The sequence below is a fragment of the Salvelinus alpinus genome, chromosome 32 (genome assembly GCF_045679555.1).
Source record: "Salvelinus alpinus chromosome 32, SLU_Salpinus.1, whole genome shotgun sequence".
NCBI classification, from domain to species: domain Eukaryota; kingdom Metazoa; phylum Chordata; class Actinopteri; order Salmoniformes; family Salmonidae; genus Salvelinus; species Salvelinus alpinus.
In genome coordinates, this window is record NC_092117.1 from 11446598 (window position 1) to 11461370 (window position 14773).

General features: G+C 42.2%; 1 protein-coding gene across 6 annotated transcripts in view; it reads left to right on the forward strand.

Moving 5' to 3' along the window:
- LOC139562310 (KH domain-containing RNA-binding protein QKI) overlaps positions 1 to 13438 on the forward strand; it is a 97365-nt gene extending 83927 nt beyond the window's left edge. The window contains exons 5-9 of one of the 6 annotated variants that reach the window (XR_011672340.1): positions 2390 to 2477; positions 3154 to 3441; positions 5995 to 6069; positions 9787 to 9869; positions 10047 to 13438. Coding sequence is in view for 4 of the 6 variants with exons in the window: in XM_071379905.1 (XP_071236006.1) it covers positions 2390 to 2477; positions 3154 to 3548 (483 nt within the window). In the remaining 2 variants the exon portion in view is untranslated. The other 5 variants (XM_071379908.1, XM_071379907.1, XR_011672339.1 and 2 more) reach the window with 5 other exon arrangements.
- Positions 13439 to 14773: the final 1335 nt, after the last annotated feature.

Genomic DNA, 14773 nt, shown 5'->3' on the forward strand with positions numbered 1-14773 from the left:
ACATTGTGTTAAAAAACAAACTGTTCTGGGGAATGTGAAGAGCGGTCTCTCTACAGTCCGTTGTTAATCCCTTGCTACCATTATGCTAGTTTTCCGTTAGCTAGTTTCCACTAGCATCTAACAGCAGGAGAAACAAAAAAACAGTGTTTGCGAATTGGGCACAGAGCTATGCTCTGCCCCTACCAGATCTGCGAGAAGGTTCTAGCAAGTGTACCCCTCTGTCGTTTGACTGTTGATGGATGTGGATGTCCGGTGCAGGTCCCAGGCTCCCAATGACTGTCATGATTTACAAGTTCATTCCAATTTGCTCTTTAGTGCCATCTGTTCAGTATCTGATGGAGCAGACCCAGAAGATCTGGGCGTTCATTTCAACACCCCAGGATGGTCCATTTACTCTGTTCTGGGACAAAATTCTGCAATCCCCCCCTCCCCAATGGCAAGCAATGTAATATCTGTCAATGCAAACCAAGCACTGGGCGGCAGACCGAACGCCCGGAGCTGCTAATGGCAGAGCAGAAGGTAACTGAACAGCTTGTTTTGAACAATACATTTCTGAAACAGTAAAATGTACTCAAATTGACCACATTTTTATGGACATTGTAAACATAATCCTTAAATTCTATTATATGTATTTTGTTGATTTTTTAAATTTTAAATCACAAGTAGGGCACCGCCCTTGATGCCCTCATGGACGGGCCACCACTGACACAGAGGTTCATGTGAGAACATGACTCACTGACTACTGCCATTGAAACTGAAAGCTAGAGGGGAGGGCCAGACAGTCATGGTCAACAGACTCTCACCATGGACACCGTGGACTCACTGATATGAGTGATAACACAGCACCACTCACTGGCCAAGGCCAGCAAAAACAAGCTTAAAGCAGAATAGAAACCAATAGTAATTCACTCTAGTTTCCTTTGTATATATATATATATATATATGTGAGACTACATCACAACTGCATCACACCTGCCCAGACCCACATGCTCACACCCCAAACTCCAGCTCCTGCATCACTCTCTGCCACACGGCCTCAAACTGCACCATTTTGTTTCTCTCCGTCGCCCACGCACCCTCAATATTTAGATAATAAAGCACTTGCACATCCACACTGGCTTCCATTGTGCAAGATTGAAAAATCTCCACACCTCCCTAATGTGTTTAGGGATATAAGAGGAGAGGCATGGAGTATGCCACTGTTTTGTCCTTAAACAATCCCAAAAAGCACACTCACACACACATCATATTGATGCTACGCTGCTGCTCAAAGAGAATCGAACATACCACTACCACAGAACTAGTACACTCTGTTGATTAAATACAGAGTCGGAGTGATTTAGTCCTGCAGTGCCTTTTCTTCAGAGACTTTTAATCACTGCAGACGTCACTTATTAAAGTATTGATGTTTAGATACAGGAGGCCTTTGAGTTATTTGTTGTTTTTGGCTCCTGGGGATTTGAGACTCGGCTCAGATTGTTTTCCGAAAGTACTTTTACTGTGATTCTATAGACACTGCGCACGCACGCACGCACGCACGCACGCACGCACGCACGCACGCACACACACACACACACACACACACACACACACACACACACACACACACACACACACACACACAGTATGGGGCTTGAGAATGTACCATCTCAGGTCAATGCCTTTTCCTTCCCCTCATCTTCTCTACTTTACCGCATTTTCACAAATCAAAGTTCTGATAAAGGGAACATTTTGCGTTACATTTTCAAAAGTTAATTGTTGCTCCAGGCGTCGAGATTAAACATCGCAGTGATGTGAAAAAGTTGGACTCTGATGAACAAAGTGTTTCTCCTCCAATTCGTTACTCTGGCAGATGAGCCGATTATAGTGGATGTAAATATTAAAGATGCTATGGCAGATTACCCTGCTGCTGCTGGATCTAGATCTGGGTTGCTGCTGGATCTTTTTAAACTGTCAATCAATGGCTTCAGTACACAGAAAGGAGCACAAAGGAAACAATTCAACTATTTGGGTAGTTTAAATTGGTGGGAAAGTTTATGTCTGTCTGTGGTGTAGTCTGGGAGGATACCATTTGGTTGTTCTGTAGATTTGGATGCTGTGTGTGTGTGTGTGTGTGTGTGTGTGTGTGTGTGTGTGTGTGTGTGTGTGTGTGTGTGTGTGTGTGTGTGTGTGTGTGTGTGTGTGTGTGTGTGTGTGTGTGTACGGATGTCAGAAGATTATGCAGTGTGATCCACGTGTGTTCAGACGTGAGTCGCCATTCAATATGTGTTTCTGTAATTCCAGCACACTGGTGATCTTTATGTCTCACATACTAAATAAATCTGTCCATTAAATTGACATTTCAGTTTCCATAGACCTTCATCAGGTTTTGTCTGTCTGTGTTTTCCAGGCGGAGGGAGAGGACAGCCTGAAGAGGATGCAGCTGATGGAACTGGCCATCCTCAACGGCACCTACCGAGACGCCAACATCAAGTCACGTAAGGATGACATCACCGCTCCCCCTCCCAGTCCCTGGGGGGGGGGGCAGGCTCTGACTGACACAGTAGAACAGCCCTTTGTGTGTCCGGGAGCTCATGGGTGTAATTCAAGCTGCTCCTTTTCTCTCACAACAAGTGAAGAGTGCTGTGTGGTGCCATGCACAGTGGCTGAACTGAACAGAGGGTGCTTTTGGCTTGCCATGTTCAGTATTCACCTCAGTGCATTTTCCTATTGGGTGGCACTCGGTCGAGTCGAGTTCTTTGAAGGGGGACGAGGGGAGGTCTGGCTATGACTGGGCGTCCATTTTGTGTCGCTGAGGGAGATGCGTGCGTCATTCCAATCACATGGTGTTTGTCCTAAACAAATCCCTGCCAGCACTGCTGTGCCAGATTCTAACTCAATACTGGAGATGAATGGAGGCAAGCCTTGAATACCTCTCTCACATAGTGCTAAATGCTGTGTAGCGGAAGCTAAGGCCAGTGTGTCCAACAGTTTACTTATGTAGCTTGTTCTCCTATTCCTGACTTATCTGATATGCTTTGAGTGTCCTATGATATGTGTGATAGATGCTAACTTCTGTTTTGTCTCCTTTTTCTCCCTCCTCTCTTCCCCTCTCTGTCTCTCCACACATCCCTCTCTTCTCCTCATCCTGCTGTGCTTCCCCGCTCACTCCAGCTGCCCTTGCCTTCTCTTTTGCAGCGAACGCCCAGGCGCCCCGCATCATCACCGGCCCCGCCCCTATGCCCCAGAATTCCCTGCGCACACCCACCCCGGCCGGCCCCACCCTAATGCCCCTGATCCGACAGATCCAGACCTGCATGCCCAATGGCTCGCCCCACCCGGGCGTCATGACCCAGGGTCCCGAGGCGGGCCTCATATACGCGTCGCCCTACGATTACCCCTACACGCTGGCCCCTGCCACCTCTATCCTTGAGTACCCCATCGACTCCAGCGGGGTGTTAGGTAAGAATGCGTGCCCCTGCGATTGCCCCGCAGCCCCCCACCAACACTACCACCCCCACGGCCAGTGGAATCCCGCCCCCACGCTGATCCTGCGCCACACCTCCTAAATAACCCCCCCCCCCCCCCCAGTCAGCAACAGAAAAAAACATTCCAGCTCTTTACTGCATCTTTCTTTTCACTGTCACGAGACACTTCTCTCATCTAAAAAGCCCTTTAGGTAATGTGTGCATAAATAAATAGGCTGTTAAGTGCTCCACTGGCTCGATGTGAATTATAAGAGGGAGCTGTTTTATTTGGGAAAAGGTCCTTACCCTCCTCTCTCCCGGTCCCCGTATACACACGCGGCCTTATAGCTTTGAAAAAGCCACTTTAGAAAATCAGATTAGAAATATCATATTACTCACACAACGTGACTCCATTACGAATGCTCCCAAAGGCACAGTGTAAACCTGAACTGCTATCAATGCATCAAAATGCCAACAGCAGCTTGTCCAATTGGGTGGAGCACATTGTAAATAGTCCGTCTGTATCGTGTCAGCCAGTAGCAACCAGTTTTCTGCCCAGTGCAGTGGACCAAGCCTCCAACTGTGTGTCTGGGTGAAGGGAGAAGGGGTGTTACTGTGAGGAGAGGGCCGGGGGGGAGGTCGAGGAGCGGCGGAGCCCAGCGAAGATTTCACCCTGTCTCTCTCTCTTGTGTAACCAATACAGCGTCCTCAAAGGCCGAAGAGCTGCCCCTCTACCTGGGGTTTCAGACCTGTCACTTTCCCATCACTGTGCAGCGAGGAGAGCCCTCCAACCGGCCTCCCTTTTAAAGAAACACCCCCTTCCCTCCCTCCTTCCCTCCATCCCCTCACACAACACACACACACCTCCTCCTTCCCCCCCTCTCCCTCCCCGCCACCACACGTTGGACTGGTCGAGGATTGGCCCTCTCTGAACAACCACAAGCCACATGGGGAAGCCTCAGCCCTTCCTCTTTTAACGTCTGTTCAAAGTGGCGTGTGTGTTACTGATCAACCCTTTTTGATTTCCTGTCCTGATGATGATGATGATATATCTGTGTATGATGATGAGGGAGAATAAGCACTGAGCCCCACACTGCTGGAGACCCCCCTTGGGGGGGGGGGTCCCCCGTCACCCTGTGTGGCTCTGGGGCATCGGGAGGGGTAACATGAGGTGAGGGGTCAGCGGAGGTCGGGACAGAGGGGTTACGGAGCCAAGGGAGTGGTGGGGTGTGTTGGTGACGAGGCATCTACTGTAGGCTTGACAGGCTTTATTCACAAAGGGATTTTAGGACTTTCTGTCCCCACACTGACAGTCTTTACTTCACTCTTATCATAATATTCACCAAATTATTCTTTCAGCTCAAGTGTAGCCACTCGAAACAACAGTCAGTGAGTGAACAACATGGCCCTTTTGTATAGAGCTTTTTTGTATCGACTCAAAAGGAATGTCCTAAAATGGCTTTGGGAATAGGGCCTGGTGTGAGATGCTTCTCAAAGGACCGCCAGACACTCCTGGCACTAATTCCCGGTTCCCTTCCTTTATTCTATAGGTGTGGCTTTCCCCACGAAAGGCTAAAAGAATTTCAAGGATCCTTACTGAGCCCCTCATTCGATCTAAGTGTTAACACACAGACGCTTTTGTTTCACAGCGGCCTTTTAGTATATCGAACCATGAGTCAGGCCTATAGCAGTCAGATAGACAGACAGACCCCCTCACTACTGATGTTTACACTGGCCAAACCTCCCCAAAGAGGCACAGCTCTTTATACCATGCATTATGTGTGTGTGGTGGTATGTGCATCCTGTACACACACATCCACACATGTATATGTTGTTTCACTGACTGCTATGTCTGGGCTTGTTGAATCTATACAAATACTGTCTCGCTTTACTAATCACTTAATTCATTGCCTTTTTTCATTTTTTTTTAATAAGAGATGTTACTTTTTTTATTACTGCAAATGTGCCTAAAAGCTTTCGTCTCTGGGCTTTAACCAGAGAGTGAGTGATCAGTATTATATTTCAAACGAATAACTAGAGAGATGCACTTCCTGATGCTCAACCTGAGATTATGTGACTAGTAAAGCTCCCCTCTGTGTGTGTGTGTGTGTGTGTGTGTGTGTGTGTGTGTGTGTGTGTGTGTGTGTGTGTGTGTGTGTGTGTGTGTGTGTGTGTGTGTGTGTGTGTGTGTGTGTGTGTGTGTGTGTGTGTGTGTGTGTGTGTGTGTGTGTGTGTGTGTGTGTGTGTGTGAATGCATAAATGCCTAATGTCTGTGAATCTGTAGCAAGGACTCGAGTAAGCAATGGATCCTTACAGTCAATGCTACTCCATTGTCATGGATGTTACTAAGTCCAATATTTCTCCTTGTTGCAACAAAATATATGAGTATAATTTGTGCCTTAACATGTATTTCTAATGATTTTTCCTAATTTTGTTAGATGTTTGGTCATATATAAGCCTTTATGAAATGATGAATTGAATTGATGGAAATGGTGAAGGATGAAATGACCTAATCCTTGTTTTGGTCATGTTGTTGCAATCCGAGCAGGTGCAGTGACTACTAAAGTTCGAAGGCACGAACTGCGGGTCCATCCTTACCAAAGGATAGTGACCGCAGACAGAGGTTAGTTTAGCTCCTACGCTTTTGTGTTTTATTGCTAATGCCTGCTCACTGTTGGTCCTGATCTGTTTTGCAATATGTACAAATTGTTAAGCTAGTCGTCCCAGTTTGTGATGTGATGCAACATTCTGCACCCCCTTCCTAGTCTTGGCCTCTGAGAACGTTTATTTAGGTGATTCTGAGGAATAGTGACCACAACACAGTAGGATAATGATGCTTTTGCAATCTAGGTAGAGACACAAACACGCATACCTGCATTTATAAAACAAACTCCTCCACTCCATTATTTCGATGACTTTATGAATCTGACATGATGTTGATGACAAATAATGGACTTCTAAAAGAAAGAAGATATAATTATCTGTGTTTTAGTTTGCCCCTCTGTGGAACGAGAAGGTTGCAATGTTATGCACTTAAGTCTTCAACTCCTTATTAAGTGGATAATGTTACATTATAATTGATCAAGTATGTCCATTTTGTATTTATTTGTTTGCGGAAATTACTTTTTGGAGAATCTGACCCATTTTATTGTCAAAGACAACACAAAAGTAGTGGGTGTAGACCTGTCATGTCCTATTTGTTTTTTTCACTGTCTAATTGGACTGCAGTAGCTTCCCATTTTCACTACAGTAATTTAGAAACAAAATTAAAATGTTTATTTAGTGTCAAAAGTCTCAACAACGGCCTTATGAGTAGAGAGGAGTGGACTCGTGGTGGGCTTTAGACTGGAAATAGCTTATTCTGCAGATAGGTAAACAAACACAACTGCCAAACCCTTTACTCTCTGAAGTCTACCCATTTCCTGCCCTCTTTATTTAAGTCCATGCTTTTACTACCCTCACTGAATGTTGAGAATAACTGAGGAAGTTATTTGAGAAGAAACCATGTGTGAAGTTACACAGGCAACTAGGATCTGCAGTCTACAGTGTCTTCTCTTGTTCATCCTTAGACCTCAGTGCTTCATACAACACGTGTGCCTCGTACATACACACACTGTGTATCATCACATTTACATTTCATTACAGATAATTACTCGTGACCTAATCAAGGAAACGGTTGCAATGTGCCAGGAGATTTGACGCCAATGCCAATTGATAACAGCCGTGTATTTATCAATAAGGCTACATTTTAGTACATACATTGAAATAGAACAATCCAGTGAAATTAAATGAAAGTTCAATACCCAAATTAATGAATCACCTTTTTTTGCTGCTAAATGATATGGAACAATTAAAGAGAGAGTTCACCCAAATGACAAAATAACATATTCGTTTCTTTACCCTGTCAGCAGTCGGACAAGGTATGACACAGCAACACATGTTTTGGTTTAGTTTCCCTGACACTGTTTCCACAGTAATCCATTTTGTAATTTGGGTGAATTATCCCTTTAACGTATAGCACTGTATGTTCATCGTGTACAGTCACAGCGTCGCACTTTATACGTTGTTGGACATTGCTTGAATCCTTATACTCTTGAAAAGAAAACATATTTATGCCTATCATCAACATGATCCATCACAGTAATGAGTCAGTGATATTCTTTACAAAAAAAGTTCAGAGACACACAGTATATTATACAAACTGTATCTAAGGATATTCAGATTTCACTGTAGAGCAGACTGTGAATTGCCTCTGAAAACATTACAGACCGAATCTGCCCTAAAACAAATGAGTAATGTAAAAAATAACTGTAACATGGAGTTACTTAAGAAGTGCATATTATTACTAAAAGGTCAAACCTTAATCAACAGTTAAAAATATGATAATGGTAACGGATAGGTAACACTGACATAATTAATGAGAAACCAACATCAGATTAAATTGCACAAAGGCCTGTATTTAATCTACCTCTTCATAGGTTTGGCCCCGTACTCTGATTAACAGTTTTACAACATTAAGAGTTTGGTCAACACTTTATCCAAACGTTAAGGTAATACAATATAATATGATTGACATTTGATTCAGTGCGGTTCGGATGGTGAACCATGAGGCAGGTGGATTGAGTGCAGGCCAACCAGTCAAACCTGTGTGTTTAGAGGCAGGCTGTCTCTGATGGAGGCAGGGGAGGAGGCAGATGTAAAATGGCATCTGAAATGTGGGTTTCTTTATCAGCTCATGTTGGCAAAGATGTTGAACAGTCTCAGTATAGTATCAAATAAGTGCATAAATTTGGGTCTAGAGATTTATACAGTATATTCTGATTTAGATCTTCCTCTGGACATTTTACAGTGCATTTGAAAGCGTTTACAACAGCTCTCACGTTTTCTCAAACTCTTAGTACAGTAAGATGTACAGTCTCTTGTCAATCTGGTGAAGAAGCCACACCTTTCTTCATTTTGCTTCGTTTGAAAAGAGTGACTACGCCACAGAACTTATTTTGCACTGAATGATTTTAAAAAGTCAAACGCATTTTTCATCTCTTCTGGTCCAGTCAGAAGGGCAGACATGTTTAAAAAGTGAAAACTACGACAAACCTCAGACGATGAAATGAGTAAAGTAATACATGTATGATCTAAGCTGAAGAAGTCTTAAACGGACCACTGTGGAGTGGACAGAGAATTCTAGGGTCCACTTGATGGATGAGAAATTGCCAGAGTATGAATGCATTTATTGAGAAGAAAAATCACCTTGAGACATTTTTTTTATGTTTTACTGTAAGCTTCTTTTTATTTGTTGTTGTTGCAAAGAAAATAGTATATACTTGTGGCTTCTTGAAATATATATATAAATATATATATTAAAAATATAAAGCAGGAATGTATATGAAATGTCAGATTTTACTTGTATTTTGCAAAGAAATAGCAAGGATTATTCTAGAGGGCTATTTGTAGGAAAGACACATAGCAGCTTTATAGAACCACTTTAGAAAATGTCCTATATTTTTGAATATATTTTAGGGCTTTATACAAAAGACAGGACCTTTTCAGTGTTTATATGCAAGTGCATTTTATATTATGTGTCCTGTGAATTGTCTATTGTCTCCTAAGCTGAGGGTACCGGCTGAAGTGACAGCTTTAGCATGCTCACAGCTTAAACTTCCATGGCTAGTGTGCTATTCTAGAAAATACCATGTAGTGTTGCTTTGTATCATTAAGGCAAAGATTTTCATGTTTGTTGTAAATAGAAAACATACTTTAAAAAGGCAATAAAAAATTATATTGAGTAAAAAAAACTATACACACTGTTTTGGCCCTAAATTATTTTGTCCACAATGATGTGGTCTTCTTGAATTTCTCATTGTATCCTCTCTAAATTCATTTATTCTATAACAATAAGACTTATTAATATTCATTTCCATCACTACTAGCCGCTTGACTCTTGACCCTCTGAAGGGCTCTAATGACTATTAACAGTCAGTTAACAATAACTTTACTGACTGTTGTCCAAGACTATTCCTTCCTCCATCTCATTTTGATCTTTCCCTCTGCCTTGATTTACTGTCTATTCACTTGACTGCTACTAACAATTAGACATACTGTTATTGTCTTATTTAAATTTCCTCCTTTTTAACATTTGAGCTATGGGGGGGTGGGGCTGTCGTTCATATTATGTAAAATCATGCTTTCGTGATTTTATGACACTGTATTAAAATAGATGAAGAGTTATTCCTGAATTATTGGATTCAATCAACCCACCATATGAATTGTCCTGTATCTATACTAACAAAAGAATGCATTCCTTTTCTTTCTCCTCTGTTTTTACACAACGTTCTCGCTCCAGCGCTCTGGCTTTGGTCAAAGGTGTTGTGAAAGATATGGAAACACGTGTAAGTTGGTCAGTCCCAGTTATGGAGAAATCCTATGGTGGGTTGAATGGATGCAAGGTATAGCTCTGATTGGTTAAGTCATATTGTCATCCTGCTGTCACTAGCCGAGACTAATCTCCTCTCAATCTTTGTTCTTTCCTTTCCTTTTTGTTTCTCTCCTTTATTATTTTTCTCTCCTTTCTGTTTGTTTGTTTCCTAACCCTCCCCCCCCCAGCCGCCACTGGCAACTAACCCCTGACCTTCTGACCTCTGAACTCTTCACACATGATGACCTGGCCATTGCCTGCCCGCAGATCAGTTCTCCGGTAGAAAGAAAGAACACATAAAGCAGCCTTGGCTTGTTACAGTCAGTCATGGCACAGCTTCTCATCAGCCGAATAATGGACACACTATAATGGCTTGGCGGGCCACTCCTGACTGCCCTGCCTGCTTAATAGGGGGACTGACCCTGGCTCTAGACCTGCACTGAATCATTGTTAAGCAATAAGGTCTGAAATGCCCCCTCTGAGCATCACTGAACGAGTCCCCAGCCAGGCAACTTCCAAACACACCACACCATACTCTAAAACACCCTGGTAACGGCTGGTCGCCTCATCCGGACTGAAGATGAAGAAGGCGGCCCCTCCCACCCCACCGACCGCCCAAACCCACCGTATGCATGTCGCCCAGGTGACTTTCCCACTGTCATGGTAACGGAGCTGGCTCTGAATGTATAGCAGCGCGGTGAGGCCTTCCGAGCAGAGTGCATGCACCTCTGTCTCTCTCTCTCTCTCTCTCTCTCTCTCCCGCTCTCTCTCCACCCATCTATCCTTGCCAACTGATTACCCCTCTCCCTTCACTGACTCTATGAAATCCTGGTTCTGTTATGAAATGGAAATTGAGGGGGGTTCATTTTAGCAGGACTTGAAGAGAGACTAGGGGTCAAACAAAGAGTATCAAGCATATAGAAGGTGAAGTACCTGTCCCGTTACCTGGCATTGTTGTTGTTTTTCTACCATGAAGGAAGATCTTGCAGTCAACTGTTTTTTTTAGGATGTAAAAGCCATGCTTGCCTATCTGCTGTACAAATGTATTGAAATTGTAGATACATGTGTAAAAATGGGGGAGAGAACACCTATGTAAAGAAAATAGACACTTTTATTATACATGGGTGCTCATGGCAAAGAGAAATATCTATTTTTCAAAAACATAGTCTTTTATATCTTCAAGTATTGTAAAGAGAAATTAAAAATTAAACCCTTTATGTCATGAAAACAATCATGTTTTCTTTCTGTGGATGGAGAGGTGAAGACCAAAACAACCTTTCATTTGATTTCGGGGTTGAGCATTTAACTGAAGTGGAAAAACAACAAAGTGCCTTATTATGGTTTCTGATATCTGAATGTGTTATCATCAGCCTTTAAGCTGCAGGCCAGGTCAGTACACACAGTCTGTCAGCCACAGAGATGCCCTTAGACGGAGTCAGTCACCTCAGCCTTGTTGTTACACTAGTCAGACACAGTAGGTCTCCTTCCACCATCATTTAAGTGTGACTCTAGGTAGATACACAAGTCCTTTTTGGTGGTTCCATAGAGTAGTAATATCAGTGGTATATCAGTAATATACCAATAGTGTCAGAGTCTAGGGCATTAGACCCTTTGGTACAATGTCCTATCAATGTCCTAAAGCAGGGATCATCAACTAGATTCAGCCACGGGACAATTTATTTTTAAGTGGATGGTCAGGGGGCTGGAACATAACTACAAATAATTTGTAGACTGCAAATTTACCGCAAGAAGCCCAAACAGAAATCATATTTGACTAAAACATAATAATTTCAAACATAGCTCACATTTATATATGATCACAAATATCACTCTATTATTCGTGGTAATACTTTGGAAGAGATGTCCAAAATTAAAATCACTTGGAGCTGATTTGCATGTGTTTTTACAGTCTTGGGGGGCCAATTAAAATCCCCTGTGGGCCAAATTCAGCCCGCGGCCCCGCCAGTTGGGTAACCCTGTCCTAAAGGGACAAATATATGATATAAGAAATCTGTAACATGTCCAGTTCGTATCTGAACTGAGAAAATGATTGGCCTTATAGTATTTCACCGTGACGCCCCTGAGACTCCGGTTGTCGTTGTCTGTTGAGGATGGCCTCAAGAGTTCCCCAATTATTATTTCCAGTAGTATGCTACTCATGCCAGTTCCTAGGTTTTACACACAAGGACATCTTGATATGCATCGTTTTTACTGTTAGTAGTGTTAGAAGTGTCATTCTGGACTGCCTTAAGTAGTTGTCATTGGCATAGACAACCCACTACCCGTGGAGCTGACTTCCCACATCCCTCTACCATGATGTATCTCTCTACCATTAGATGAGGACGTGTCTGTTTCTGCCCTCCTGATTTACTTCCTATAAAGGAGTATTGGGTCTGTAGTCTTACTGCTGACTCGACACGTGCTGTGTTAGTTGGAGGTGAAGGGTTTATGTGATTGTGGTAGCTAGTGATTGACTGTAAAGCCTGTGTGTACTTCCTGGTCTCCACCAAAAGATTGCTCCACATCCCCCTCTTTATTTACTATGCAACAGAATGGCCTCTGGTGGTGTATGAAGAGTTTCTGTGTCTCAGATTGTCTTCATGTGTGCCATTTCTTTTCAGTTTCAGTATTTATGTTTACGAAATGATTCTGTAGTGCAATTGCATATTATTATAATCAGTTATAAATGATGAATACATATGGATTCTCAATCATTATTATGATTATGATACGTGTTATTATCATTGTTATCAGAAGTCATTATTATATAAGATAATGGATTGACTTTGAAGCGAGGCGAATATGAATATTTTACATATAATTGTATTGGTGATAAAAGAATGGTAGCAAACAAATGGTTTCCTTGGTTGTGAGTGAAGATACATCAGAACCAATAAAGAATGGCATCCCATCCCTTAGTAATGTTACTGTTATGCTATTATCAGAGATGTTTTACTTGTGCCATTTTGACAGCATTATTCTTGACTTGGTGTTTTTTTTCTGAGTGTGCAAATCAAGCGTGTTGTACTGTAGGACCCCATGCTGTCAAGCAACTGATCCTGTTAGCATTTCCTCCATGGATGGTGTGCGACCATACCCAAATGATTTCCTATGAGAAAACAATATGTGTATTTGCAGCCATTGTTACAAGTTTATAATGTATTTTTCTATCTTATTTTATATGTGTGTAAGGGAAAAAAATGTTAAATGACTTACATAAACGACAAAAGCAGCTACGTTATTTGTTTGATTTGAGATTCTTTGTAGTTTATTAAATCAGTTTTTTCCTAATCCTGGTCCTGGGGAACCAAAGAGGTGCACACCTGATTCCTCTAACGATCAACTCATCATAAAACCTTTGATTAGTGGAATCAGGTATCTAGTGCTAGGGCAAAAACAAATATGTGCACAACTTTGGGCCCCCAGGACCAGGATTAAGAAACACTGCATTAAATTGACTCCTTGACAAAGTCTTATCTCTATTACTGATTCAGATCATTTAACTTTTTCCTTTCGTCCCGTGTTTTGTTGTGACGTGTTAGAGTTAGCCAGTATTATTTAATAAATGACTCCAAACAGACGTATTAATGAAAATGATCTGTTTTATTACCATTCTGAGGGCACTGCATCATTTTAGAAAGAGAGGCTGTAGGAGTTATTATATACTGGGTGGTTCGAGCACTGAGTGCTGATTGGCTGACAGCTGTGGTATACCACGGGTATGACAAAACATTTATTTTTACTGCTCTAATTACGCTGGTAACCAGTTTATAATAGCAATAAGGCACCTCAGAGGTTTGTGGTATATGGCCAGTATACCACGGCTAAGGACTGTGTCCAGGCACTATGTGTTGCGTCGTGCTTAAGAACAGCCCTTAGCCGTGGTATATTGGCCATATACCACACCTCCTCTGGTCATTGCTTAATTATCATGCATCTGTATAATGTAGTGGTAGTTTGCAGCTATGAAGTGTTAGATGACACATGAACCATATCTATGAAGGAATATAGCCTCTTAGACCATTGGGCCATTTGATTCAATCAAACAAGCATGTTGTTCTCTTAATAGTAACTTATGCAACATCCCTCAATTTCAGAGTATTTGAAATAGTTTTGAAAAATCATGTTATGACTTCTCATTAACTTATTTTCTTTGGCCAAAGTATTAATCTGTGTTTCATTTCAAACCCACCATAAAATACCCAAGTTTAAAGTAAATATGAGATGCTAAGCTCAATGTTTTTCAGGGTGGCTTTGTTGACTTCACTTTGCTACTCCCCTCTACATCCAGGGTAAAAACTCAAAACGATTTTCAATAGTTTGTTATGGATACTCTGAAGTTTCATGGAGGAGTCGTATCGAATCCTAGAAAATGGGGACATCCCAGAAGAAGGAAGCTCTATCTCATTGGCCTAGAAAGTTTATGGAAATGGAGGAAAATGCAAGCGGTGGGTGTGGCACAATTTTGGTAGGTCAACGGTCATAAACAAATTTAACTTCAGGATATATTACTGGAAGAACTACTACGTAGTGTAGAACCACATTTTATATTCAACACTGGCTTAACCAGAATAACAATGAGAAAGGAGCCTAGTGAGTTGACAAAATGGTGACTTGAGCAATAATGCACGGGGGGGTGTGGTATATAGCCAATATACCACGGCTACGGGTTGTTCTTAGCACGACGCATCGCAGAGTGCCTGGACACAGCTCTTAGCCGTGGTATATTGGCTATATACAATCAACCCCCGAGGTGCCTTATTGCTATTATAAACTGGTTACCAATGTAATTACAGCAGTAAAAATAAATGTTTTGCCATACCCGTATTATACGGTCTGATACCTACAGCATAAGACCTACAGCATCCGATGTCACAGGAAGGCCAAAAAGATCATCAAGGACAACAACCACCCG